This window comes from Vanacampus margaritifer, chromosome 2 (assembly GCF_051991255.1).
Source record: "Vanacampus margaritifer isolate UIUO_Vmar chromosome 2, RoL_Vmar_1.0, whole genome shotgun sequence".
NCBI classification, from domain to species: domain Eukaryota; kingdom Metazoa; phylum Chordata; class Actinopteri; order Syngnathiformes; family Syngnathidae; genus Vanacampus; species Vanacampus margaritifer.
Window position 1 is genome coordinate 44447094 of NC_135433.1, and position 26510 is coordinate 44473603.

A 26510-nucleotide genomic window follows, 5' to 3' on the forward strand; every position below is an offset into this window, starting at 1 on the left:
AATAGTAGTATATTTACGAATTGCATTCACTTGAAAAAAAAAAAAGTCCTGTTTTCTTGACTAATTTTTGAGGGGAGCTTTGTTTTTTTGAGTATTTTTTTCTGTTTTATTGTGTATTTTTTCAGTTTTATTGAATTTTTTCCCCTATTTTTTTGAATTTTTTTTGTTTTAAAAAATATATATTTTCCTGTTTTTTTAGAATATATATATTTTAAGGGTTTTCCCTCAGAGAGAACAGAGAACAAACCACAATGAGTAATTTTTCCTCCTGTTTTTCTGAATAATTTTTTTCAGCCTGTTTTTCGGAATGTTTTTTTGACAGAAAAAATAATTCTGTAAAACAGATAAAAATGTTCAGAAAAACAGAAAATGAAAAAAAAAATACTCAAAAAAACAAAACTCCCCCCAAAAATTTGTCAGAAAAACAGTAGTTGTTTTTTTTTTTTTCAAGTGAATGCAATACGCTTCCGGATATATATTAAAAAAAAAGAAAAAAAAAGATCAAATGTCTTAAGTGGTGAGAATATTTGGGTCACAATTTTGAGATTAAGGGTTTGAATTGTGGCAATGAAAATAGCGGTTTGTGTTTTTACTACTGCAATAAGTCGTCTCACTCCAGCGTGTCATTACAGAGCTTTGGGTTTCAGTTTAATAGAAACATCAGCACGTGTCCAAATTTAGCGCACCTTCTGTGCCATTCTACGTTTAATCTCAATGCAAAGGTCACATCAATGTCACAAGATTGTGCGCGTGTGCTTGAATGGACTGTCAACCTATGAGGTGCACCTTATGTAACCTCTCTCTGGGCGTGTGCGTGGCAAAGTGGCGACTCCAGTGGATGTTTCACGTGCGCATTGGTAGTCCTCCCGGCGAAACGCCTGACAAACACTTCATATTTAGCTTTGTGCTAATGAGATATAAGTTTTGGGTTCTTCTTATTGACTGTACTGTAAAGTCAAGGGCGCTATGACCTTCATGCTAGCAATTATTATTCATAGTTGTGTGCAATGATTATAGCTACAAACAGGCACACACTGAAATGATTAGACCATGTTGTGGCAAGTTGGAGTATTTAAACTTGAGAGCAAAAGCTCTTAAAGTAGACCCTTCAAAATCATGTTGATGGTACATTAGCCTGTTGTAAGGGAGAATAGCATCTCTCATTGTTTTTATGTGTTCTACAATATTAATGACCAGCCACAACACCTCTCATGTTGTGTTAGTGCTAGCATGGACGCTAACACCAGACATGATATAGCTTAACTTTCTGTTGTATACTGTCAATCAAAAAAAAAAATCTAATCAATAAGTGATCTTCATGCTGCTTCATTCTTTCATAACTTCTTGCCTTCTATAATATTGGTTCGCCAGCCACAACACCGCTCCTGTTGTGTTAGTGCTAGCATGGATGCTAACACCAGACATGATATAGCACAGCTACTGCATGTTAGCTTTTAGCATATTAGCTTGACGTATTTAGCTACTCATTACATCTCGGTCACTTGATTGGTTTTGTCTTGCGTGTTTGGCTTCCTCAATGGGTTTGAGATGATCGATGATAATTCACCACTGTCACTCAAGTGTACATTTGACTTCCTTACTGCAGAGGGAGCCAGGGAGTTAAACGAAATCCCGTCGGGCGTGTTTGGTCAGGTATTAGCGTGTGAATGATTGTTTGTCTAATTCTTTCTCCCAGGGTGTAACCGGCCTCTTGCCCAAAGTTTAGACTTTAGTTTACCCTAATTATGACTAGTGGAAGGTGGATGAATAGGCAATTTTGATCAATAGTAAACTAATAAAAAACACCCAGATTAAAACATATGCAGATATGCATGATTTATTGGCCTGCCTTGAGACTGATGTGTTCTCACATGAGTGTAAAAGTTACCCCATGGCTGTGACATTCCCTGGAAGCACACCTTTGGCACCGTGTAGCATTCCCTCTGACTTTTTAGTGCGCATGTTTGTTTAATGCAGTCAGTGGGCGAGGCGGGCAGGAACAGATAAAGAAAGAGGCGCACATTGGCTGACAGTGTTGTCTCGATGCAAAGTACAGCCCGGGGAGTGGCGGAGAGGAAATTATCTGGCATAATGACACTTTTTACACAGAAATCTTGTCTGTGTGTGTTTCTGGGATTGACACACACACAAGAATTGCATCATTTACAGTTGGAGTGATACAAAAGGGAGAACAGATGGTTTTAATGATAAGAAAGGCTATGACGAGTATATGATAAAAATCCTCCCATTGTACAAAAGGTCCGTATTCATGTTATTGCGAGACTCTGCTAACGTTAAAAATGAGTCACTTTGTCTGATGTTTACACGGTGCAGATGTGTCAGCACGCGTGCCCGTCCACTTTTGTGAGTGCATGTACAGGACACAAGCGTCAAACACACAATATTGCAACAGTGAGTGCAGAAATGAATGGAAGGATTCTGTTGATTGTGAGGTATTGGGATTTGAGCCATGGTCCGCCCTGGACTGGCCACCAGAAATCACAGGGCACATAAACAGAAGATACACGAACATTCACACCGAATATTGAGCCACTGAGAACTACAGTGGGCTAATGGCATTTTTGTCATTTTGCAGGAAAGTAACATTTAACTCATTCACTGCCATTGACGGCTATAGACGTCAAAAATTCATTTAAACTATTGCTATAAGTTTAAAAAAAAAATCCACTTCTGTTAACAAGAGTAACACCGAGAATTTTTTTTATTTTACATTTAATTTGTGATTAATCGTGAATTAACTATTGAAGTCAGGCGATTAATTACAATTAAAAAAATTTAATCACCTGACGCCCCTAATTTTTAACACCCCCCCCCCCAAAAAATGATTATTTAAAAAAATGTCTAAGTTTTCATACTCTTGTTAACAAAAGTGGAAAAAAATGTTTAACTAATAGAAATAGTTCAAATTAATTTTTGACGTTTATAGGCGTCAATGGCAGTGAATGAGTTAATAGCTACCACTGAAAGTTGAGTTCAAACGTGTCAAAGTTGATACTTAACCTTGATTTAGACTATCTTTTTATTTATTTATTTATTTCCGCACTCAAGACAAGTTGGCATTAGGCAACTCTAGTTCTCCCTGGTCTCATATTATAACAATATATTTTGGGAATATGGAAAGAAGCGGGAGTGGGGAAAACTCACATGTGCATGAAGGGAACATGCAAACTCCACACAGGAGAGCCAGAGTTAATATTGAAACCAAGAAACTTGGAACTTTGAGGCAGGCATGCGAATCACTATACTGAAGGAATTAATAATAATAATTTTAAAAAGTGTTTGTTTTATGATGGTGCTTCCTTTCGCCCTTCCATACACTCAGAAAAGTAAAAATAAGACCCGTTTAAAGCTAACAAGTTTTTAAAAAATTGTATTTCCTTTACCCCTACTTATGTCCTTAAATTATGTTCCATTGAGCTCATTAAATAATTGATTTAAACAAAGGAATATTTTAAGGAAATTAAATATTTTGCATAGGCAGAAACCTTGTGCCTCCAAAATAGGGCGACATGGATCAGTGGTTGAGTGGTCGTGCCCATCCGTGAGGTTGTGGGTTCGATTGTGTAGTTAGGCGCTATATAAAAAGCAGTCCATTTAAACCCCCCCACCCCCCAAACAACAACAACAACATGTTACATCATCAATGAGAGCAAGCCATTTTCAGCAATACTTTGTAAAATAAATAAATGAATAAATAATTAAAATTAAAATATCACCCACACGTGTTGACTGACCAACAGAATAGATTGTATTATAGCGAGGGAACATTGTATTAACTTAAATATACACTATATACATATATATATATATATATATATATATATATATATATATATATATATATATATATATGTAAATGCATATTGCTGTTATATTGGGCCGAAAACCTCAAGTCTCAGTTTCGTAACTATATTATTTTTTCAACGGTTCACTTTTCGCAGTCTCGCGGATTATTTTGGTGCAATTTTACACTTCTTTTTTTTTTTACAGTGATGTACCTATTTTATCAAATTTATGAAGGTTTGAACATTGAGAATGTTTAAACAAGGCATAAATGTGAGAAAATGTAAATGCCTGGATGAGAAAAGTGTATAAGCTGCGTGGTGAGGGGTTTTAGAGCCTTAAAACATTTATAATAAATGTAAAACATAAAGCTAACTACTTTGCGGATTACATTTATTGTGGGTATTTTTTGGAACCTAACCCCAGCAGAAAACGAGGAAACACTGTACAGTAATTGGTATATTATTCATCTCATCTTTTAAAATAACAATAAAAAACATACATATAGTGTATGAATATAGATGAATATTTTAACTATGCTCAATTTAGAGCTACTTGACTCATTCACCTATTTTCAGCAGTAAGATGTTGATATTTTGTCTACTATATAATTAATTTGATAATTTCATTATTTTTCACGTATAAGCTTTAAAACCACATTTTGTCACTTGCTGTACTGAAAATGACATCCCAGGTGCTCAGAGCTCAGGTAACGACCAATCTCGGCTCCGTTTGCTAACGTCACGTGACCAAACCTAGAACCCAGGAGATCTGAAGCCAGGGCAAAGATCACAATGGATTGGATGTGAGCAGCAGGCCTGTCTAGTGTTAATTAATTTAGATTGAGCAGTTTCCCTTGTAAATTTCAGGAGTTTATTTCTGTAGCTTCCACTCCAAATTGCCGCATCTGTGGTCAGCACTGCATGCAGGAAATATGTCAGCTATGCACAAAGTGGATGACCACCACCAGTGCACCTCCTTTCTCCGCCCGTTATCAGCAGTAGCTCGCCACGGGAGGGAGGGGCCAGCTCGTCCACCCGCCCGTTGCACTACATGTTCTTCCTCCTCGTACCGCGAAGGGTCAAAGTTTGTCTTCAACAATAGACGGAAATTAACGTCCAAAAAGTGGCGGATTAACAAGTGGACTTTTTCCCCTCCCGTCGACAAAATGGCTCCGCTGTTGAGGTGCATCGTTTTGGGTCTACTTTGCTGCTTGACGGTGAGTGAGGGAGCGCTTGAAAAGTAGTTCGAGTGGCGAGTAACGGACCCTAACTCAGGTGGGGCTTCTGGCTTTGCTTGTCACGACAAGGCAGCGCGTCAATGCCTGAAGTGCGAGTGGAATTCGTCGCGTTTGGGCCGCAAGAAAAGTCAACGCGTGCAGCTTTCGTGTCCACGTCAGAAAGGCGATTTTTTTTGATGGCGTGTTGTGATTTTTCTGAAAGAAAATCTGAAAGAGGAAAAGTTGAACGATAATGACGAATTTAATCTAAAATGACACGATATAATAATAATAATAATTATTATTATTATTATAGAGATAATTGACACCATCATCATTGCACTGTACTGACAGGTTTTTGCAGTATATAATTGACTAGGGTAGATAAATGAAATATTACAGTATTCATTAACGTATTAAAGTGAAATGTCAGTTATTTTAATTATAGTAGGCTACATTATAAAAAAATAGTAAAAAAAAGTTTTTATAGAAGTGAATTTATTACATGAAATAATTGTACTGTATATTTTCAATTATGGATTGTAATAGCTTAGGTATCAGAAAAATTCTTTATATGTTAACTTTAAATCGATTTTGAATTATTAAATTAAAAAGTCAAAAGTATTGTGTAAAAACCTTGTCTTAGTTATTGATAACTATGACAATGTTGACGTATACAGAATATGAATTTATTTTTTATTTAAATATTTAAGATTGAGTCTATGTTGTAGACATAAATACATTTTAGAATATTACTTCTTCATGTACACAACTTCAATCAATCATAACATTTACAGACATGCATTTGTTGCTCATTTTATGGTATTATTTAAGACTGAGACTAATGAACAATCATGACGTGAAAAAAGAAGACCATTATGTATTCACATTTTATTTCCTCAGAAAAATATCCCATGCATTTTGTCAAATAACATTTTGTTATGTATTTAATGGTTTATTTTATCAAGTTTGAAAACAATGTAATATTTATGAAGAACATGCGACATAAAATACATTTGAATATGCTGAACTTGAAAGTCAAACACTTAAGAAACATGTTGGCTCTGAATAAATTATGCAAGTGTGCAAAAAATAATAATTGTTTGATTTTGAGAAACACCAAATTTGTGTATGGTTGTGACACACTTCTCACGGCCAGTATTTTAACCCCACCCCCATCCCTTATCCCTTCCTTGTGCATACCTGCAGCTTGTTCCTGTACGGGCAGAAGGAAATGGGCTGCACAGGCAGAAAAGAGATTGGATTCGTCATCCCAGGCAGCTGAAGGAGAATCACGACTACTCCGGAATAAACATTGGCAGAGTATGTGCTTTTTCCTCACATGTGTCATTTACAACAATGAGAAAAGGCAAAAACATATTGTGTGATGATGGTGATATTATGAAGTTGAACTAGGCTGGTCACATTCTGAATTGTTTTAAAGTCAACAGACTCTGACACGTTTCCATTTTCTCACCTCTCATACACTGTTACCTTTTAATAAGCATTGTCTCAGTGGCTGTTTACATATATTTGGATTTGAATTTAAACATATAATCGTCTTAATTCACATATTCATGTAATTAAAGGACCTTTAATTAAAATAAGTTAATTAACTACTTAAAAAGCATTTGATATAACATTTGCTCATATCAAAGAGAATAAACTACAGTATATCATTGCCACAAAAAACACATTTACCTACATGAGTGATGGATACATATTTTTGTTGTGGTGGTAGTAGCCTTGATGCTAATGTTACTAAACGCCGTACGACTTATATAATGGATTTGAAACTTCGAGGTAGTTTACATTTGATGATATCATCTTAAAGTAACTGTATGTAATATCTGTGCCTTAAAATTATTTGATGAATTTTGATGGACCAGCCTGAACATGTTGTGTCTTATTAGCGCTAGTGTTGTTGCTAACGTTACTATCAGACAGAAAAAAAGAAAAGAAAAAGCAAAGTACTTGTATCTGACGTTTGCGGCTTATCCACTTTATCTGTAGCCTAAATTTACCACTGTAGAATCATGTTGGTCTCATATTTGCTCACTTGATGGAACTGGTGAGCCTATCGTTATCACAGCAGTGTAGTATCTACTTTAGTAGTGAGCTATTATTTTACTTAATGTGTTTTGGTAGCCATACTGTTGGTGCTAATGTTACCGCTAAGAGTTGCGTAAAAAAGATTGTAAGACTGTAGTTGGACCAGCCTGGGCACATCCCAGTTTGTGTTAGCGCTAAATGCTAATGGTACTTTTCAGAGCCGTGCACCAAAAAAGGAGCCATCATATGCAACAACTGACTCGCATTTGTTCATATCATTGAGAATAATCATATTCTAAAATGTTCTATTATTGTTGTGTGTTTGACAAATCTTTTTGTGTTTGTATTATAGATTCGCTCTGATAAAGAGAACTTCACGACGATACTGTATTCGCTCAGGGGGCCTGGTGCTGACGAGCCTCCATTTGGCATATTTGGGGTGGAGCAAATAACTGGCTTTTTAAAAGCGTATAAAGTTTTGGACCGAGAGGAGATTGCCTTTTATGATGTAAGATCATTTACACCTATGTACAACTTAAAGCCAAACATGACACGTTGTAAACCCCGAGGTTTCTTTGTTTTTTGGTTTTAGTTAAAAGGAGTGGCGAAATATGTAGACGGGACTCCAGCCGAAAAGGACGTTGACATCAGAATTACTGTGGTTGATGAGAATGACAATGCACCCGTAATTAAAGTAGGCCAAGTGGGGTCTGTAAAGGAATCATGTGCCGCAGGTATTGGACGACGTCTGCTTGGTTACAGTTATCACAAGTTTTATTTGTTTATTTTTTTAACCATTGATCATTGGTTCACAGGCACGATTGTCATGAGTGTGATCGCCACTGACGCAGATCAAGAGGGAACCATCAACTCCCAGATCTACTACAGTATCGTGGAGACGAGCAGCAGTGCCGGCTTATTTTCCATCCACTCTCAGACCGGAGATGTCTCGGTTTTGCGGAACACACTGGACAGGGAGGTGAGACGCGTCACTGGAAACTGGCCAATGGTTTTTGGCTGAGTTTGTTTCTTTTGTTACCAGCATAACGAATGACCTCAACTCATCCAAGCCAGTGTTCGCAAACGGACATTAAAGACTTAGCTGCTGAGCCCATTTCAGGTGCCTTGGTAACCAAAACTGCCGCACCAAAGGAGTAAAACAATCTCAGTGTGGGTTGGGGGGGGGCTGGGTTCTGTTTGAGGTTTCTTCATAAGACAAGAGTTTTTCCTTGTCCCCATTGGCAAGTTCTCGCTGATGTGGGGTCATCACTATCTCAACAAGAGGGATGAATACTACGGAATGGAAAAGCCATAGTAGAAGCCCGGTTAGCTCAGTCGGTAGAGCATTAGACTCTTAATCTCAGGGTCGTGAGTTCGAGCCTCACATTGGGAGGTAGTTTGTTTGGGCGGCACGGTGGATGACTGGTTAGCACGTTCGCCACCCAGTGCAGAGGATGTGAGATCGAGTCCGGGCTTCGGCCTTCCTGGGTGGAGTTTGCATGTTCTCCCTGTGCATGGGTTTTTTCCGGGTACTCCGGTTTCCGCCCACATTCCAAAGACATGCATGGCAGGTTAATTGAACATTCCAAATTGTCCACAGGTGCGATTGTGAGTGTGTGAGTGTGGATGGTTGTTCGTGTCTGTGTGCCCTGCGATTGGCTGGCAACCAGTTCAGGGTGTACCCCACCTACTGCCCGTAGCCAGCTGGGATAGGCTCCAGCACCCCCCGCGACCCTTGTGAGGACAAGTGGTTAAGAAAATGGATGGATGGAAAAGCCATAGTCATGGGAGTGCAGACCTCCACCAAGGAAGGAATTTTCACACATTAATATATTTTTAATGGTCTCACCATCAGCACATATGAACCGTCACTCTGGCCACCATGACGGTGCTTCTGTCGTTTATTGCTGTGAATATTTTGGATGTCTCTAAGAAACAAAACAACGGAAGGGTAAAAACTTCTTAATGGGGACAACTGAGTTTGCAAGAGGTTTATTCACGAATGTACTGTATTCTTTCAGACAAAAGATGCATACAAGGTGGTGGTCAAAGTTTTGGATTTGAATGGACAGGCTGGAGGAAACGAAGGAACGGCCGAAATTGAGATCAAAATCCTGGACATAAATGACAACGTCCCCACTCTGGAAAAAGAATCGGTACGACAAGACAACATTACTATCATCTTTCAAACAATCCCTTCGGTGTACTTCAGCTCCTGTTATGTGCAGTATGAGGGCAGTGTGGAGGAGAACACCATCAACGTGGAAGTGCTGAGGATCCAGGCCATCGACTTGGACCTGAAATACTCGGACAACTGGTTGGCGGTCTTTCAAATTATCTCAGGGAACGAAGGAGGCTATTTTAGCATCACGACCGATGCTAAGACCAACCAGGGGATCATAATGATTCAAAAGGTAAACGTTTTGAAAGATGTATATGTCTGTGGGCCCTGTGATTGACTGGTCACCAGTCTTGGTTATCTCACCCACCACCTTAACCGGTTGAGCGGTTAAGAAAATGGATGAAAGCTCTTAAAACCGACCCTGTGCTTGTGCGACACAGGAGCTGGACTACGAGGAAATCAAGTCACTCAATTTGGCGGTGGTTGTTTCGAACAAGGCCAAGTATGATTTCGGAAGTTCCTCGACTTCCACTTCCATAATCTCCAAGTCATACTCGGTGAAGATCAACGTGGTCAATCAGAAGGAAGGTCCTCGGTTCCAGCCGTCTGTCAAAGTGGTGACCCTGTCTGAGGATCACTCGTCTATCTCTATCAACACAGTCATCACCACCTACACCGCAATTGACAGCGACACGCACCAGACTGCCACCAACGTGAGGTCTGATATTTTTCTGTCCGAATACACTTCACAGCGTTTAGCGTTTGACTAACACTCAAGCCAAAACCTCTTCTGATTCTTCAAGGTATGTTAAATACCGGGACGATGACAACTGGTTGATCGTTGACGGGAAAACTGCAGAAATTAGGCTGAATAAACTGCCGGATCGAGAGTCCAAATTTTTGATCAATGGAACGTACTACGCCCAAATCATATGCATCAGTGAGGGTGAGTTCTGTACAAATATGTTTCTTTTTTCATTCACGTTTTGTTTGGCAGCACGATGAGCTAGTGCAGCGGTCAGCAACCTTTACAGTTAAAAGAGCCATTTTATGCCAAATAAATAAAAGTCTGGCGGGAGCCGCAAAACATTTGAACATTGTGATGAAGGAAACAGTGTTAGTCTAATGTACTGAGGGCCCAAGCACTAATTAGAGCTGCACCTGTGCACCATAACAGAAAAATCTGTAGCATCCAATATGCAGATATTCATTTTCATCTACCTTTCATCTTCTATTTTTGGATTTTCTTTTTGGTTGTAATTTTTCATACTGTCAAATTTCTGATATTTTTGGCAATTTTATGGACATATGGTCATTTTCTTCCTCTTTTGGACATTTTATGGACATGTATAGCATAAACATTTTATGCCTTTTTTTGTGCTATAAATGTTATGACATTTTTGGCAATTTTGTGGACATTTTATGTTAATTTTTAATCTTAATTTTCTTTTCCATTTTGGACATTTTATGGTCACTTTTTTTTGTTGTTGACATTTTAGGTAATTAAAAAGTTTTCATCTCTTTTTCTGACAACTTAAAAATTTGGACTGACATTTTTTGAATATTTAATTATTAATTTGTATCCAATGAATTAATGTAAAGAAACTTTAGTCTAAAAAAATGTAAATATTTATTTCTACAATTTTTTTTCGAGATGCACAGGTAGCCACAGGAGAGGGATTGTGGCTCGAGAGCCGAAGTTTGCAGACCGCTGAGCTAGTGTTTAGCACGTGTGCCTCCCAGTTCCGACCGTCCTACTTGGAGTTCCCCCATGCTTACTTTGTTTTTCTTAACTGAAATCCCTAAATTGTCCCTCGGTGTGCATGTGATTTGTCCATGTTAGCCCGAATCCTGATTGTGATAGGCTCAGCTGCAACATGACAGCTATAGAAATTGAATGGATAGATGTTTCGTGGTTTACGTTCAGCGTATGCTTCTTGGCATTTTAGAAGTGTCTTCAAAGACCGCCACGGGGACCATCGCCATTCAGGTGAAAGACTTCAACGATCACTGTCCCAAAGCGACCGTCACAAGTCAGACCATGTGCTACGGTGAAAACGTCATCTACGTCACGGCCGTAGATGAAGACGAGTTCCCCAATTCGTTCCCATTTGAGTTCGCTGTGATTTCAACAAAGAGCCAAGGGAAGTGGTCGGTAGAGCATCTCAATGGTAAGACTGAAGACACCTTTTGGCACTACAATGTCCTAGTCTGCAGTGCTCAGCTCATTGATACAACACATTGGTCAAGATCGCCGAATGACACATGCTAACGTTAGCTGATACTTTATTGTCTTTACTTTGCCGCAGCAGTCTGATCTCTTGCTGCTCAGGCTTAAAACCTTCTCATTCTCCTCCACTGTTGTCGTTTGTGAAGAGCAATTTTATCTTTAGTGTTCCTTCGCTGACAAACGTCTGGTCTTTGGTCAACCACTTCATTTTTCCCGCTTTAAAATGCGTTAACCGTCTTTGATTTCAGCGACGACTGCAATCCTGCGGGATCAAGAGCATTTGTGGCCGGGCATGTACAAAGTGGCAGTCGAGATCAAGGACCAGCAAGGAGTGTCGTGCGCCGACGTTCAGATGCTGGACGTGGTTGTATGCACGTGTGAGGAAAACACGAGAACGTGTGTGGCCCACATTGAAAGGCATTCAGATTTTGGTGTTTCCGGAATTTTACTTTTGTTGTTGGGACTACTGCTACTGCTCTGTGAGTGTGTTTAACATTTTTTGTTTACATGGATGTGGCATGGATGGTCTTGAATTCATCTTGTGATCTGTTGTTTTGTTGTCTTAGTGGTGCCTCTTCTGCTGTTGTTCTGCCTGTGTGGAGGAACTGCAGGAGATTTCAAAGCCATTCCGTTTGATACCAAACAGCAGCTGATATCCTACCACACCGAGTGCCAAGGAGAAGATAGGGTACTTGGATTTTTCTGGTTGGTCAACACCCACAACAAAAAATCTTAATGTATGATAAGATTTGGCCTTTTATCCCATAGGAAGTCCCTCCCCTACACACAGCAGATGTTGAACAAGTGACTGTTTCAAAGAACATCCACGCCTTAGGAGGAAAGGACTACCTTGGGGGACTGGTTGAAGGTCATGGAGGAGTCGTTTCTGGCAATGAACACTCCATCTTAACTACAGACAACGTGCACTTATACAACCAGTACAACCGATTTTCTGGCCGATATGGGATGAACGGCCTTGATGGCGGGATGATGACAGGACAGGGTCACGTCTCCCAGTACAGAGGCGGGGCCTTTGACGACTTGGCGGTGTCTGATCACTTCCTGGAGGAATACTATTCCAGTGTGAGTACCAGACAACGGCAGGAACGGCAACAGGGATGGAGAACCTTTGTCCTCTGAGGGCCATACCGAAGATTTGACAAACCGCTTAGTTGAACTCAGCTCAATTAATGATTGTTTTATTTTCTTGCAGAAGTCCAACCATGCTGCCCAGCAGTTCCAGGAGAAGGATGGCATACGAGTCTATGATTACGAGGGCGGGGAGTCTCTGTCAGGTTCTGTGGGCTGCTGCAGCCTCCACGAGAACGACAATGACCTCTCATTCCTCGATGACCTGGACCCTAAATTCAAAACCTTGGCTGAGATTTGCAAGGGGTCATTTCAAGTGGATGCGGGCATATGTATCCAGCCAACTGCCAGACCGGTGACTCCTGTCAGGCCTTCCACTCAGAAACATGTCCAGACTCACACTGAAACCGTTAGAGAAAGAGATCGCGTCCATATCGACGCTCTCCAAACTTCCAAGGTAACATCTGGTGCATCCACAATTGTCAAAGAGGGATCATCCACACTCTCCAAAGTGCACGTCCAAGACAACGTCGTAATTCCCAGTCAAACGCTGCTCATGCAACAGCCTGCCTTGTACTACGCTGCCGCGCCCATGTATGTCGTTGAGCCCCAGCCCCAGATGGTGCTTGTTGCAGGAGGCGCCCAGCAGACAGTGGGGCAGGCGGGTCAGGTTGGGATGACACAAGGCCTGGTTCAAGTCAGTCAACAGGGCGTGGGTCAGATTGGGATGACACAAGGCCTGGTTCAAGTCAGCGGCCTCCAAGGATCTCAGGGCATGGTGCTTGTGGATGGCCAAGTAGGGCAAGTGGCGCAAGGAACCTTACCAAGACAAGTACTGGTGGTGGAGAATGGTTCTACAGGTGGGGGACACGGTGCACAGGTGGCCCTTGTCCAGACCGGTCAGGGATCTAGCGGGCAAGCAACCTTATCGAGACAAGTTGTGGTAGTGGAGAAGGGATCTTCAGGAGGGGGTGCACAGGTATCCGCGGTCCAGACAGGTTGGGGTTCGAGTGAGCAAGGATTGGACGTCAGGGGTCCAAGTGTTCGGGTTAAGAGTTTCTCACTGGCTTCTCAAGATTCCACAGGGTCAAAGGAGGACTTTGTCCTGAACCCCACACCCAAGTCGCAAGTCGGCCAGAGGGTTGTGGTGCAGCAGCGCAAGGCGGTGTCGGTTACAGAGAGGAACATAGACTCTTCGTCTAGAGCTTAAAGTAGATGTTTGCTGTCGGCCTGTCCACTGGAAAAATTGCATTCACTGTACTCATTACTGTACACCCTGCTGGACATGTCAGTTTATGTCCTCCATTCTTGATGATTAGAATTCACAACAACATGAACATGCACACGGGCTGATATCTTTTATGCCGTTTCAATGTTCATAATGTTGGTAGTGGGTCTTGAACCAAGTTCTTACAAACTGTCGCTATTGAATCAGTTTAGGATAATTTGGTTGAATGTTTAACATATTTTATTTACTTGAGAAAAACACGCAAAACAAAAGCCAACGTGGGGATATGAATCGCTCAACACAATCTTATCAAGATCAGTAATTTCACAATACAGTGATTAAAAACAATAGATATATTGGAAGAAGCCAGCAGACCAGAATAACTGTTAAACCACTAGCAGACATGTTTTCGTCATACTGGAACGAGAACTACTTCCTGCTTCCGTCTATAATCATGGGAAATGTAGTCCTACTAGCCTAATGAGGTCAGACCCAAGCAACGCAAGCCGAGCTTTTCTGGCGACATATTTATATTGTTACAATGTGTGAACGGCGTAAGATAAACGGCACAGCCAGCTTCCAATAGGTGGCGGGGCCGAGCATAAACGATTGGATAATGGTGAGTGCTTTGACTTCGTGTTGTTCAACTGTCAACCTGGATTTAGCATTTGCTAACGTAATAACACAACCAGATCGACCAGCGATCAAATTTGTTATAATAATTACATAATGTGTCCTGGTGAGAATTTATTATACATTTGATTTAAAGCAAAATTTTAGTCCCGGTTTTTAAGTTTGAAAATCTGGTCACCCTAGCATATTTGAAAGCAAAACTAGCTAGCTAGCTATCTAACTGGCAAGCTAACGTACATTCTAACATACTGTTGTTTAATATTATTCCAAAAATGCCTGTATATATGCGTCTACACTACAGAGTGAATATACGGTGCTGGTGGTGTATCAATTCTTTATCTTAAAAAAAGACAATGGTGATATCAATAATTTTTTCAGCCATTTAGAACATAGCAGTAAGAAGAAAATGGAAGGCTTCAGCTTCTTTTCATGCACTCACAGTGCACAATGTGTTTGGCGTTATTCTGAAAAGTTACCAGTTGGTAATAGTTTAACTTTAGGCATGCCTGGAGCCGACCTTGCGAGTATTGAGCTTTAATTATAGTGCAACTAATCGGGGGCTGTTTATTTGGATTCTCGCTGTAAAATAGATGAATTAAAATACCACATTGAAAGCACTTTTGCAAAAAAACTAAACAAAAAATACATTTTTCTTAAACCTGAGTAACGAATGTAGTACATTTCCTTTTCTTTTGCACTCCATTCTAGTTTTACAAAAATGCTGTTCGAAGTTGTGCATGTGTGTGTATGTATGTGTTGTTATTAATTGCTTTTCCAGGAGATGTATTCAAAACTATTTCTCCCCTTGCTTTTGATATGCAAATATTTCGTGCAAGTTCTAACATTCAGAATGTAAATATCATTTAATGCATTAAAGACTGCAATGTTTGTCATTGAATAAAATGAACTAAACAGGTTGTTGTCTTGCTCTCTATATTTCGGACACATTCATCACTTATAATGAGGGAATATGCAGCAATGGCTAACGCTGAAAAGTGGAAATACGCACTGAAAAACTGCTTCCCTGTCAAGTGTACACACTGTCACGCATCCTTGCCACGAACAAAAGAAAGCTTAAAAATGCTGAAATCATGTTTTCTCATGGTTTAGTTGATAGAGCAGCACTTTGCAACAAGCTCTAGAGTTGTTTTAGACTGAATGTGAGCTGACGGAAGAAACTTTATCAACAAGCCAGAGTTTATTGCACTACTACACATTGCTGAATTAATTTTCAGTATTATTTATCATTGAAAATTATTGCTGTTTTTAGCTAAGCTGTCATCATAAAAAATATATATATATATATATATATATTTATTTGGTTGTTACTAACATAACCGAGCTTCATTTTTCAAAAATCATTTCCAGTTTAATAAATTTTGTAGAAACTTTATTTGGACGTACGCCGCCATTGTTATTTATGTATGCATTCCATGGGTAGTGACGGAAAATGGCGGCCGTAATAACTATATATGAGGATACCAAGTTTATGTAGAAAAATAACGTAAAGAAATAATAGTCTCTCAGCAATTTACGCTTACACAATTTCCACACAATGTCTTTCCAACTTGTGCGATGTCATCTGTGTTCCGTTGTACTTCAAATCACTAGAGGCCCCGCCAACACACACTCCTACTTTCTCGTCTACTCAATGGTGAGAAGAAGTGACTCATAGCCGCTTAATCGGCTCTTAACATTCCAGTGAAATTCACACAAACATTTTTGTATAATTCATCATATTGTGTCTGGTAGAGTATTATTATTTTTTTTGTTTTTTTATCTCACTTCCTTTTGACAAGATTTGCTTATTATAAGACCTAAAACGCTCGTGTGTTCCCCCTCAGGCTTCTCTACAGATCTACATTTGCGTGTGTGTGTGTGTGTGTGAGGTCATCAGTCATGTCAATGCAGATGTTTTCATAACGAGGCATTCCTGAAAGACAGACAGACGAGATTGGGTGTGGTCACATTAAAAGAAACAGCGTCCACAGTCGTCAAGTCTCCCGATACTGCTGATGGAGCAGTTGCGTGCTTGTCAGTGATTCATAACGCCTCATAACGCCTTCTTCGCAGTGTAATGTCAATATTATGATGACCTATTCACAAAACAAAAATAAGGTTATTATTTGGGTATTTGCGGTTACTTCACATTAATCTCAAATTGGCTTCATCAAAAAAAAAAAAAAAAAAAAATATATATATATATAGTATATATATATATATATATATATATATATTAGGGCCATTTTATTTTGTATACCATGCGCCTTGGTTTTATCACCTGTTTCATGTTTTTTTTTATTTTTAATTGTTTTAATTTTTAAACTTTCGCTTAAAAGTTTTAGTTACAATATTTTATTTTATGCACAACACTTTGGATTTTAATTTAATTGATTTTATTTAATACATTTTGTTTATTTTTTGCTGATGTTTTATTTATCCATTATACTACATATCACACACACACATGCCCTGACTGTTTTACTCTGATTGCACATATCAGCTTTTATCTTCCTTTTATAGTAGAGTGTGCGGCCTTTGCACACCACAGTTTCTTTGGGGAGCGGAGTTTTTCTCACCTCATTTGAAGTCAGGTCTTTGTTTGTCAACTGTAGCTGTCGCTTTAAGATCGTGCAAGTACTCGCACGTGCGCCAGGAACGAGCCTGGCACAGATGCTGCAGTTTCGCTTTGGGCCAGAGGTGGCAGTCGTGAGTAAAAAGTGACAAACTGCACAAAGATCCTTTAATGAGATAAATTTATATAAAAAATAATAAATACATTTTGATTAAACAATTTTACAATAAATGCTTAGTTTCTTTAAATAGCCTATTTTAATAAAGAAATAATTTGTTAATTTTATAACATTATAATTCAATTATTAACGTCAAATCTAAGTAACTAATTTTAGGGAGAAAAATGAGCTAAATTTTGCACCAAATATTATGCATTCTTGATAGTAAAAAGAATGTAGCAGGCCGTAGGTGGGCCACGGGCCATACTTAATTTGCCGACCCCTGATATTGTATACCACAGGTGTCATACTCAAGGCCTGGGGGCCAGATCCGGCCCGCCACATCTTTTTATGTGATGCTCGAAAGCAAAATCATACATGTCAATTTCCATGATCCTTGATCAATTCTTTACCAAATTTTCAAATCGCAATGTGTAATAATTTTTTTTGGAATTTTGCAAGATTTTTTTTGTTAGCCTTTTTATCAAAATCTCATTATTACTGTGATACTAAGTTGGTTCAATAAATAATGGTCAGATCCTTTACTTGGCTCATTTTGTATCAAACAACCCAAAAAGTTGGGTCAAATTGACCCATGAAGTGGATCAATCCATTTTTTTATCCATAATTGGGTTACTTTTGACCCAATTGTTTTGAGAGAGTAAATGCAACTAAGGCATGTCTGCCATCTAGTGGTGAATGGTGCTATTACAACCTTAAACTGTAGTTCTTGCACCCAGTTTTTCACATTTTTTCCCAGTATATATATATATATTTTTTTTTTTTACATTTTCTGTATATAAGTGTATAATTAATGTTTTTCAGGATTTTTAAAGAATTCCCCCCCAAACGCCCGTCCACCCCCCCTTAGTTGCTGAACTAGATTTAATTTGTGGGCATTTAAATTTTGTGTAAAAATAAAAGAAAAAAAGACTAAGCAATTATTTATCAATGCTAAACTTTATTGTTTTGACCAGACAAACAGCAATGACGGCTTTCACCAACGTTGATAACAAGTGACATGTCCCAGCGAGAGGATCTGCGTCGACATCTCTTCTGCAGAAGTCGGTTTACAGTTCGCAGGGCAGCGCCTTCTCAATGGCGCCCGTCGTCGTCGTCCTCCAATTCGTCGTCCTCGTACTCCCCCATCTCCTCGGCGGTGGCGTCCTGGTACTGCTGGTACTCGGACACCAGGTCGTTCATGTTGCTCTCGGCCTCGGTGAACTCCATCTCGTCCATGCCCTCGCCCGTGTACCAGTGCAGGAAGGCCTTCCTGCGGAACATGGCGGTGAACTGCTCCGAGATCCTGCGGAAGAGCTCCTGGATGGCCGTGCTGTTGCCGATGAAGGTGGCCGACATCTTGAGGCCGCGCGGCGGGATGTCGCACACGGCCGTCTTCACGTTGCTGGGGATCCACTCCACGAAGTAGCTGCTGTTCTTGTTCTGCATGTTCAGCATCTGCTCGTCCACCTCCTTCATGGACATGCGGCCACGGAAAACGGCCGCCACGGTTAAGTAGCGGCCGTGGCGCGGGTCGCACGCCGCCATCATGTTCTTGGCGTCAAACATCTGCTGCGTGAGCTCGGGGACCGAGACGGCGCGGTACTGCTGGCTCCCCCTGCTGGTGAGCGGGGCGAACCCCGGCATGAAGAAGTGCAGGCGGGGGAAGGGCACCATGTTGACGGCTAGCTTGCGCAGGTCGGCGTTGAGCTGGCCGGGGAAGCGCAGGCAGGTGGTGACCCCGCTCATGGTGGCCGACACCAAGTGGTTGAGGTCGCCGTAGGTGGGCGTGGTGAGCTTCAGGGTGCGGAAGCAGATGTCGTAGAGGGCCTCGTTGTCGATGCAGAAGGTCTCGTCCGTGTTCTCCACCAGCTGGTGAACGGACAGCGTGGCGTTGTACGGCTCCACCACCGTGTCGGACACTTTGGGCGACGGCATGACGCTGAACGTGTTCATGATGCGGTCGGGGTACTCCTCGCGGATCTTGCTGATCAGCAGGGTGCCCATCCCGGAGCCGGTGCCGCCGCCCAGCGAGTGGGTCATCTGGAAGCCCTGCAGGCAGTCGCAGTTCTCGGACTCCTTCCTCACCACGTCCAGAACCGAGTCCACCAGCTCGGCTCCCTCCGTGTAGTGACCCTTGGCCCAGTTGTTTCCCGCTCCGCTTTGACCTGCGGGATGTTTGCTCCGTCATAAATTTGCAGCCGTTAATCCAGTATGATTTGTTTTGTGTGGTTGACTTAGGACAGGGGTCAGCAACCTTTACTTTGTCAAAAGAGCCATTTTAGGCCAAATGAGTCACAAAACGTCAGTCTGGAGCCGCAAAACTGTTTGTTTGTCTTAGTCTATGTACTGACTCAGGGCTCATGAGCTAATTAGAGCTGCACCATAACAGAAAATATGCAGGATCCAATACATAGAGATTCATTTTCCAATAACTTTTCATCTTCCGATTTTTGTGTGTGTAATTTTTCATACTTCATTTTCATACATTTTTAGATTTTTCTGCCTTTCTGTCAAATTTCTGACATTTTGGGGAATTTTATTTACATAATGTAATTTTCTGCCTCTCTTCTTCCTTTTTTGGACATTTAATGGCTAGTTTTTTTTGGGGGGGGGTATTTTTTTCTTCTTTTTTTTGCAATTTTGTGTAAATTCTATGGTAATTTTCGGGATTTTTTCTTTTGATTTGGGAAATTGTATAGTTATTTTTTAAATGTTTTCTTTTCTGACTTTTTTTTTTTAAATCTGACTTTGGGCATTCTTGTGAACATTTTATGGTCATTTGGGGGATTTTTTTTGTTTTTAGACATTTTATAGTTACGTTTTGAACATTTTCTTTTCTGCCTTTTAATAAATCAATTTACTGACTTATTTTTGTTGTTGTTACAATTTCAAAGACATTTTATGGTAATTTCCTACCTTCTTTTGTTTTGGGACATTTTCTGGTTACTTTTTGAACGTTTGCTTTTCCGACTTTTTTTTTTAATTCTCATATGACATTTTTGGCAATTTCATGGACATTTTATGATAAATTTGTGCTTTTACTCTTCCTTTTTTTACATTTTATATTCACCTTTTTGACATTTTTAGGTCAGTTTTGAAACTTCTTCATCTACTTTTTATCTCTTTTCCTGACAATTTAAAATTTTGGACTGCAATATTGAATTATTCTTTTTATCTCAATCATTAATTCATTTGTAGGACACGTTGCAGGCCCCTGATATAGTAAGACTGCGAAAAGTAAATGACTGTCTGTATATTTTATACTAAACTGCTGTTTTCCTCATTCACGGTTGCTAAAAGCCCTCCCAGCTGAATTAGAGCATTCAACCGTGAAGTGGGCAGCGCTAACTCTACAAAAGTTAGCTACGTGAACCACTACACCTCCAGTGGTAGGACTACCTGTGTTGCTGTTTCTTTGAGCCATGGTGAGAATGAATAAGATGTGTCAGTGGATTTGAGCCTTCACTTGTTGACGGCTTTATTGGCAGCCCTTCCCTTGCGACCACCAGGATAGCTGACAGCGTGTCACGTAGCGCCTCGCTAACAATGCATCACTCCACTCGCACAATACCGTGAAGGCTTGTGCGCTGTGGAATGTGGCGAGTGCTCTCGGGATACTCACACAGTTATTGTGTGTGTTTGTGTGTGTCTTTGGCTCAGCGGGACATCATAATTCCACTCACCAAAGACAAAGTTGTCAGGCCTGAACAGCTGCCCAAAAGGGCCCGAGCGAACCGAATCCATGGTCCCGGGCTCCAGGTCCACCAGAATGGCCCGGGGGACGAATTTGCTGCCTTGGGGATGACAAAGAGGAGAGAAGAACTGGTCAATGTCATTCCACACTTAGTGACTGAATGTCTCTCCATCTGTCCTTGACATATGAAATTGTTGTTGTTGCTCCAGCAAAGTGCTGCAACATTCTGCGAGACTTCTTCCAGACCACTGGGCCACTTAAAGTGCTGAGGTCGGCACAGTGGGTTCAAGCAAGGCCCTTCCCAAAAATGTGTCTTCCTTTCAAGCCTTGTCTTAACTTGAACAATGAGGCCCTGTGCTCAGCACTAACCAGTAACCGCTTTTTTCTTCGTCTAGCAACTTTATGACTTTTTCCACAGAAAAATGACTGTATTCTCAGAGCATCGCCACTTATTTAGTTGAAAAACTGCAGCTCATTCTTAAGAAAAATAAGATAAAAAAAAAACATTTTTGCTTTTTTCTATTTTTATATTTTGCACATATTGTAATTTTCTTCCCCAAAAAGGCGTCTTCTGCTAATATTTCAATTGATAATATTATATATATTAATATTCATTTTTATCTTTAAAAATATATATATATTACGTACATGTATGGCTTTTTCTCGTCATATGACTGTTAAGAACACAACTTAAAAAAAATAGAAAAAATAAAATATCTGACTTATTCTAAAAAATACGTATAGAATCACATTCTTAAAAAAAGGGCTAAATGTAAATTCCGTTTTTCTGTTGAAATCATATTTTCTTGTACACTACTGTACTTAAACTAAAAAAATTGTAACTTTTTGTCTCATAAATCATTATTTTCATGAATTATTACATTAATAGTAGCTTTATTTATGAAATATTTTGTCTTTAAAAATGGAAACATTTGAAAAAAGAAAAAGACAAAAAGAAAAACAAAACAAAAGTAACGTCACCTTTATAACCTAATATCTTTTTTGATTAAAAAAAAAAAGTAACATAAGATTTGTCAAATATTTGGCAATCGTGACAAGATACCTTTTTTTCTAGATGATATACTATACAACTATGTATTTCTGACAGGAATTACAGATTGATAGCTACCTAGACAGACAGACAGACAGAGATAGATAGATAGATAGATAGATAGATAGATAGATAGATAGATAGATAGATAGATAGATAGATAGATAGATAGATAGATAGATAGATAGATAGATAGATAGATAGATAGATAGATAGATAGATAGAAAACATATTATCTTGCTAGCTAACGATAGATAAAGATGATTGCTTGCTAGCAAATGATATTAGCTTGCTAGCTGACGATCGATAGCTAGATAGATAGATAGATAGATAGATAGATAGATAGATAGATAGATAGATAGATAGATAGATAGATAGATAGATAGAAAACATATTATCTTGCTAGCTAACGATAGATAAAGATGATGATTGCTTGCTAGCAAATGATATTAGCTTGCTAGCTGACGATAGATAGATAGATAGATAGATAGATAGATAGATAGATAGATAGATAGATAGATAGATAGATAGATAGATAGATAGATAGATAGATAGATAGATAGATAGATAGATAAAGGTGGAGTTGCAAATGAATGTGACAGACTCTGAAGGCTCAGTGAGTTGTGACCTGAAGTAACCCCACTGCAGCAAAAGCAGGAAGCAGCGAGATGAGATGAGAGTGCAGATACCTGTGCTCCCTACGGGCACCCGGGTGGAGGTGGACATGGAGATGGAGACAAAAAAAAAAGACAGAAAGATATTTTAGCTGCTGTTCACTGTCCTCAATTGTGTTTGGACCTACTTTCTCGTGCCGAAGATCACTTCTAGTTTTGATTTGTTGTTTACCTGAAGCCTCACTGTAGTACACGTTGATCCTCTCCAGCTGCAGGTCGCTGTCGCCTTGGTAACTGCCCGACGGGTCGATGCCGTGCTCGTCGCTGATCACCTCCCAGAACTACAAAACAAGGGTGTTGTTCAAACTTCACCTTTTTACTTCCTGTTTTACTACTTTTGTCCAAACTCAGTCACCCTCGTTGGGTGCCCGCCCCAAAATCTTTGACCAAATTACATTTTCACAATGTCACTTCCTAAAAATTCATGGTTACCGTGTCACTTCCAGTGGGCGTTCCAATACTTTTGCGCACATTTTCACAGACAAACATTCACACCTGCGTGCAGTTTGCTGTCTTTAATTATGTTATTTTTGTCTTCAATTGATCTGAAATGCATGTTTTGGGGTGAACGCACTTGCTTTTGTTTATCCCCCCCCCCCTTTTTTTTTCTTCTTCTTCTGGAGAGCTCAGTATTGTTCATTCGGTAATTTTACCGATTTGACATGTCATCATCATTGCTCTCTCTTTTTTATTTTATTTATTTTAATTTTATTTAAAATAAATATATATATTTTGTATGTGGGTGAGTATGTGTATTCATTAGTTCACCTAAACCAATTTAAAAAATCCCATACCGTTCACCTAAACCGAACACTTCAGAACCCAGCCAGAGCCGTGAGGACGTCAGGAGACCCGAGGAAGGACCAAAGAAAATAAAGGAAAGTGAAATCCAGCACCGACCAGACACCACCCACCGCTTTTGTTTAAACTTAATATACTGTACGTTGTTTATCTTGCTTATATGTGACACAGCATTTTGTCTTCATTTTGGCTAGCATGTTAGCGTTAGTTTAACCTACATGTTTTTATAAACTAACTGCTTTGGCCAACAATTGTCTTTTTAGAGTGTGCTTTGTCTTTGATTAGTCTTCCATACATGTTTTTGTAACCTAATGTCTTTTTGTTGTTAATCAATGTAACATACGTGTTTCCGTCTTCAATTTCTCTCTTATGTTTATAGGCTAACATATGTTTTTACTTGTTTTGTTTTGAATTCATGAAACTTACATGGTTTCGTGTTAACATACGTTTCATATTCAATGGGTCTAATCTACAATGCATGTTGACTAATACATGTTTTTAGAAGCTAGGTTTTGTCATTATTACCAAAATCGATGTAACTGTCATGTTTTTATAATGCAGCATATATGTTTATTGTCATTATGCTAACCGTAACCTAAACCTAGCCCTATGTGCTTTAATGTAATATAATCTAAACCTAACATGCATGTTTTGATCTGTAATTAATCTAACATACATTTCTTTGTTTTCAATTTGTTTGACAAATGTACATGTTTCTATTGTAACCCCAGCCCCGCCCCCCTGTAGTCAACGAACATGGATGTTGTTGGAATATGGGGGTAAGCCAGGGAGAACATACAAAACACCACAAACTCCTCCTGCCTGTATGTTCCATTGTTTAAAAAAATAATATTGACTTAAACAACCAAACATGTTTTTGGACAGAACGAGCAAGGCACACAAAACCCCGGATGCTGCGCATGAACAGAACATTCAAGGGCAAAAGCCACGCCCTTCACGAGGTCTCCATTCAGCAAGTGCGCCTCTGCTTGGTATCAAAATAACATGAAATTTAAACCCACCCAACCAACCCTAAACGTAACCCTAATCCTAACTCCAACCTCTCTCTATAACTGAATGTGCCAAACCTCCTGGTTGAGAGTTATTAAAAGCATTTAATGAGTTGAGTACCTTGGCCCCGATCTGATTGCCGCATTGTCCGGCCTGGATGTGCACGATCTCCCTCATGGTGTGCTGTGCCGATGGATGATGGCTGACTGGGGTGGGTCGTCTGCTGGGTTCCTGTCGCGCCCTGGCCGGCGTGTGCTTGTCAATGTTGTGGTTATGCGGCGCGGCTCCGAGTCAGCTCTTCTGTCACACGCGTTCCTAGCGTCGCAGCATCCTCCGGCAACCAATGGCAGAGCTTGGCTGTGATGCAGCAGACACGAGCGTCGAATGTGCTGCATCATCATCATCATCATCATCATCATCAGCATCAGCATCATCGGACTGCCTCACCAGCATGTTGATGCTGTTCTATGTCAAGCAGGTGGCGCATGAAAGATGTGAATTTGTATGTGGAAAGATTAGATGACTTAGATCCGGTACATAACATTACATCACATTTTGTTTTTGTCATCTCACCACACCTTTTTGGTGAATCAACACTTAAAAAAATACAACAAAAATAAAAATGTGACCATTCTATCTATGGTGGGCTGATCAATACTTAATACTTTGGAGTCTAAATAAACAACACTAAGGTGTGAAGATGCATTTTTGGGGTAGCTAGGCATAGCAAGCAAGCTAGCTAGCAAGCTATGCCTAGCCTGTGGCTAGTAGTGGCTGTAGTGGTAGAAATAGGTAAAGTCACAATTGCAGGGTTGGGAGTATTACTTTTAAAATGTAATCCATTACAGTTACAAGTTACCTGCTAAAAAATGTAGTCAGTAACGTAATCCAAGTACCATAATATTAAAGTAAAGTAACTGGATTACTTTTGGATTACTCCAATATTGAGTATGCTCATGAAGACAAAATACAAATGAATATCACCACAATATATATTCTATACAATGTGCCCCTGCTATTTGCGGGTGTAAGGGACCCGGGCAGCCTGAAAATTGCAAAAATCCTAATGTAATTAAAAAGCCTGTTTAGCCGTGTATATGTTGTGCATGATGTTTAATTAGTGAATTGGTGGGAGGAAGATTTGTTTGGAAGGTGTAACTCACATTATGGTTGTAGGCTAGCGGGCTAGCTAGCAAGAAGCTACAGCGCGTAGCATGCCGCTGGACTCTCTCGCTCTATCCTTCTCTCTCTCTCTCGCCCTCTTTCGCACTCTCTCTCATCGTAGAAATTGTAATCCCTCAAAGTAATCCCCGTTTTTAATAAATATACCTGTAATTTGATTACATGTTTTTTCCTGTAACTGTAAAGGAATACAGTTTACATGCTCGAACACAGTCCAAAAATCCAGAAACCTGAAATGGTTCAAACAGTTCAACACTATGGGTTCTATTTTTGTAGATGGTGCTACTGCGCCATGGCACTTACAGTATGCTGCATTTGAGGAAGGTCAAAACTCGGAATTTCCCATGACCTGAAAGCGTTCGAGGCGAAAGTAAGCAAGAGTAAACAATCCAAATGGCGGATAGTGATAAATTGTTTTGTTTTTATTTTGGTCCTCAAAACTCATTTTGACCTCCAGCAAACTTGGCTTTTTGTAATGTTGCTTCATTTCTTGTATTTATCTTATTTCACCGTATAATTTCATGCAGGGAGAAAGCAACACGATATTGTCAGGTACGTTTTGTTACGTTAAGTTATGTTGAATATTTATGAATGAAGAACGCTGTCTAGATTCATACTCGAGTAAATTGTGTTTTACCATTCACAGCCTGTGTTTCTAAAGGGGTCGCCATTGTAGAGTAACGTCACTTGTAGTTCGTCGGTGAAGTCGGGGTCCTTTTTTTTCTCGACTTCACAAGTGGGATTTCCGAGTTCATGTGGGCGTTACCGTACTCACTTTCCGGTTTGAACTCGGAAAAGCCTAACTTTACACTTTCCTTGAATGCAAATCCACAATAACTTTTTTTTTGCTAACCCCACAACAAGAAGGCCAAGATTTGAATCCCAAACCTCAGGCCTGCGAGACAGGCGTGCTAACCACTTCCCCGTGCTGCCAACTATAATAAGAACAAGTGGTTGATATGAAAGTGGGAGATTCAAGTGAAGG

At 39.9% G+C, this 26510-nt stretch overlaps 2 protein-coding genes and 1 non-coding gene across 4 annotated transcripts in view; 2 read left to right on the forward strand and 1 right to left on the reverse strand.

Annotated features, from left to right (window-relative positions):
• The first annotated feature begins 4829 nt into the window (after nucleotides 1–4829).
• LOC144044352 (desmoglein-2-like protein) lies at nucleotides 4830–15294 on the forward strand. The gene is made up of 14 exons (XM_077558701.1): nucleotides 4830–5023; nucleotides 6233–6346; nucleotides 7428–7583; nucleotides 7668–7809; nucleotides 7891–8054; nucleotides 9097–9231; nucleotides 9304–9489; nucleotides 9638–9915; nucleotides 10001–10143; nucleotides 11147–11368; nucleotides 11676–11906; nucleotides 11994–12115; nucleotides 12196–12510; nucleotides 12641–15294. Exons 1-14 carry the CDS (start codon nucleotides 4973–4975, stop codon nucleotides 13724–13726), a joined length of 3345 nt encoding a protein of 1114 aa, XP_077414827.1. The 5' UTR covers nucleotides 4830–4972; the 3' UTR covers nucleotides 13727–15294.
• On the forward strand, nucleotides 8396–8468 carry trnak-cuu (transfer RNA lysine (anticodon CUU)). Its single transcript has one exon. It is a non-coding gene; the product is annotated as a tRNA-Lys (tRNA).
• Nucleotides 15295–18050: 2756 nt separating the features above from the next.
• LOC144044231 (tubulin beta-2 chain) overlaps nucleotides 18051–26510 on the reverse strand; it is an 8842-nt gene continuing 382 nt past the window's right edge. Inside the window, exons 1-5 of one of the 2 annotated variants that reach the window (XM_077558504.1) lie at nucleotides 24464–26510; nucleotides 22704–22812; nucleotides 22547–22555; nucleotides 20796–20906; nucleotides 18051–19277 (exon numbers count right to left, since the gene is read on the reverse strand). The exon at nucleotides 24464–26510 is cut by the window's right edge and continues 382 nt beyond it. In XM_077558504.1, the coding sequence (XP_077414630.1) occupies nucleotides 18205–19277; nucleotides 20796–20906; nucleotides 22547–22555; nucleotides 22704–22812; nucleotides 24464–24520 (1359 nt within the window). In that variant the 5' untranslated portion in view covers nucleotides 24521–26510 and the 3' untranslated portion in view covers nucleotides 18051–18204. The remainder of the gene's footprint in view (nucleotides 19278–20795; nucleotides 20907–22546; nucleotides 22556–22703; nucleotides 22813–24463) is intronic. The other variant, XM_077558505.1, reaches the window with a different exon arrangement.

Coding starts and splice junctions, on each gene's coding strand:
- LOC144044352 (XM_077558701.1), top strand. CDS start 4,973: ATGGCTCCGCTGTTGAGGTGCATCGTTTTGGGTCTACTTTGCTGCTTG. Junction 9,490..9,637: donor GGATCATAATGATTCAAAAG/GTAAACGTTTTG, acceptor TGTGCGACACAG/GAGCTGGACTACGAGGAAAT. Junction 12,116..12,195: donor AGTGCCAAGGAGAAGATAGG/GTACTTGGATTT, acceptor TTTATCCCATAG/GAAGTCCCTCCCCTACACAC.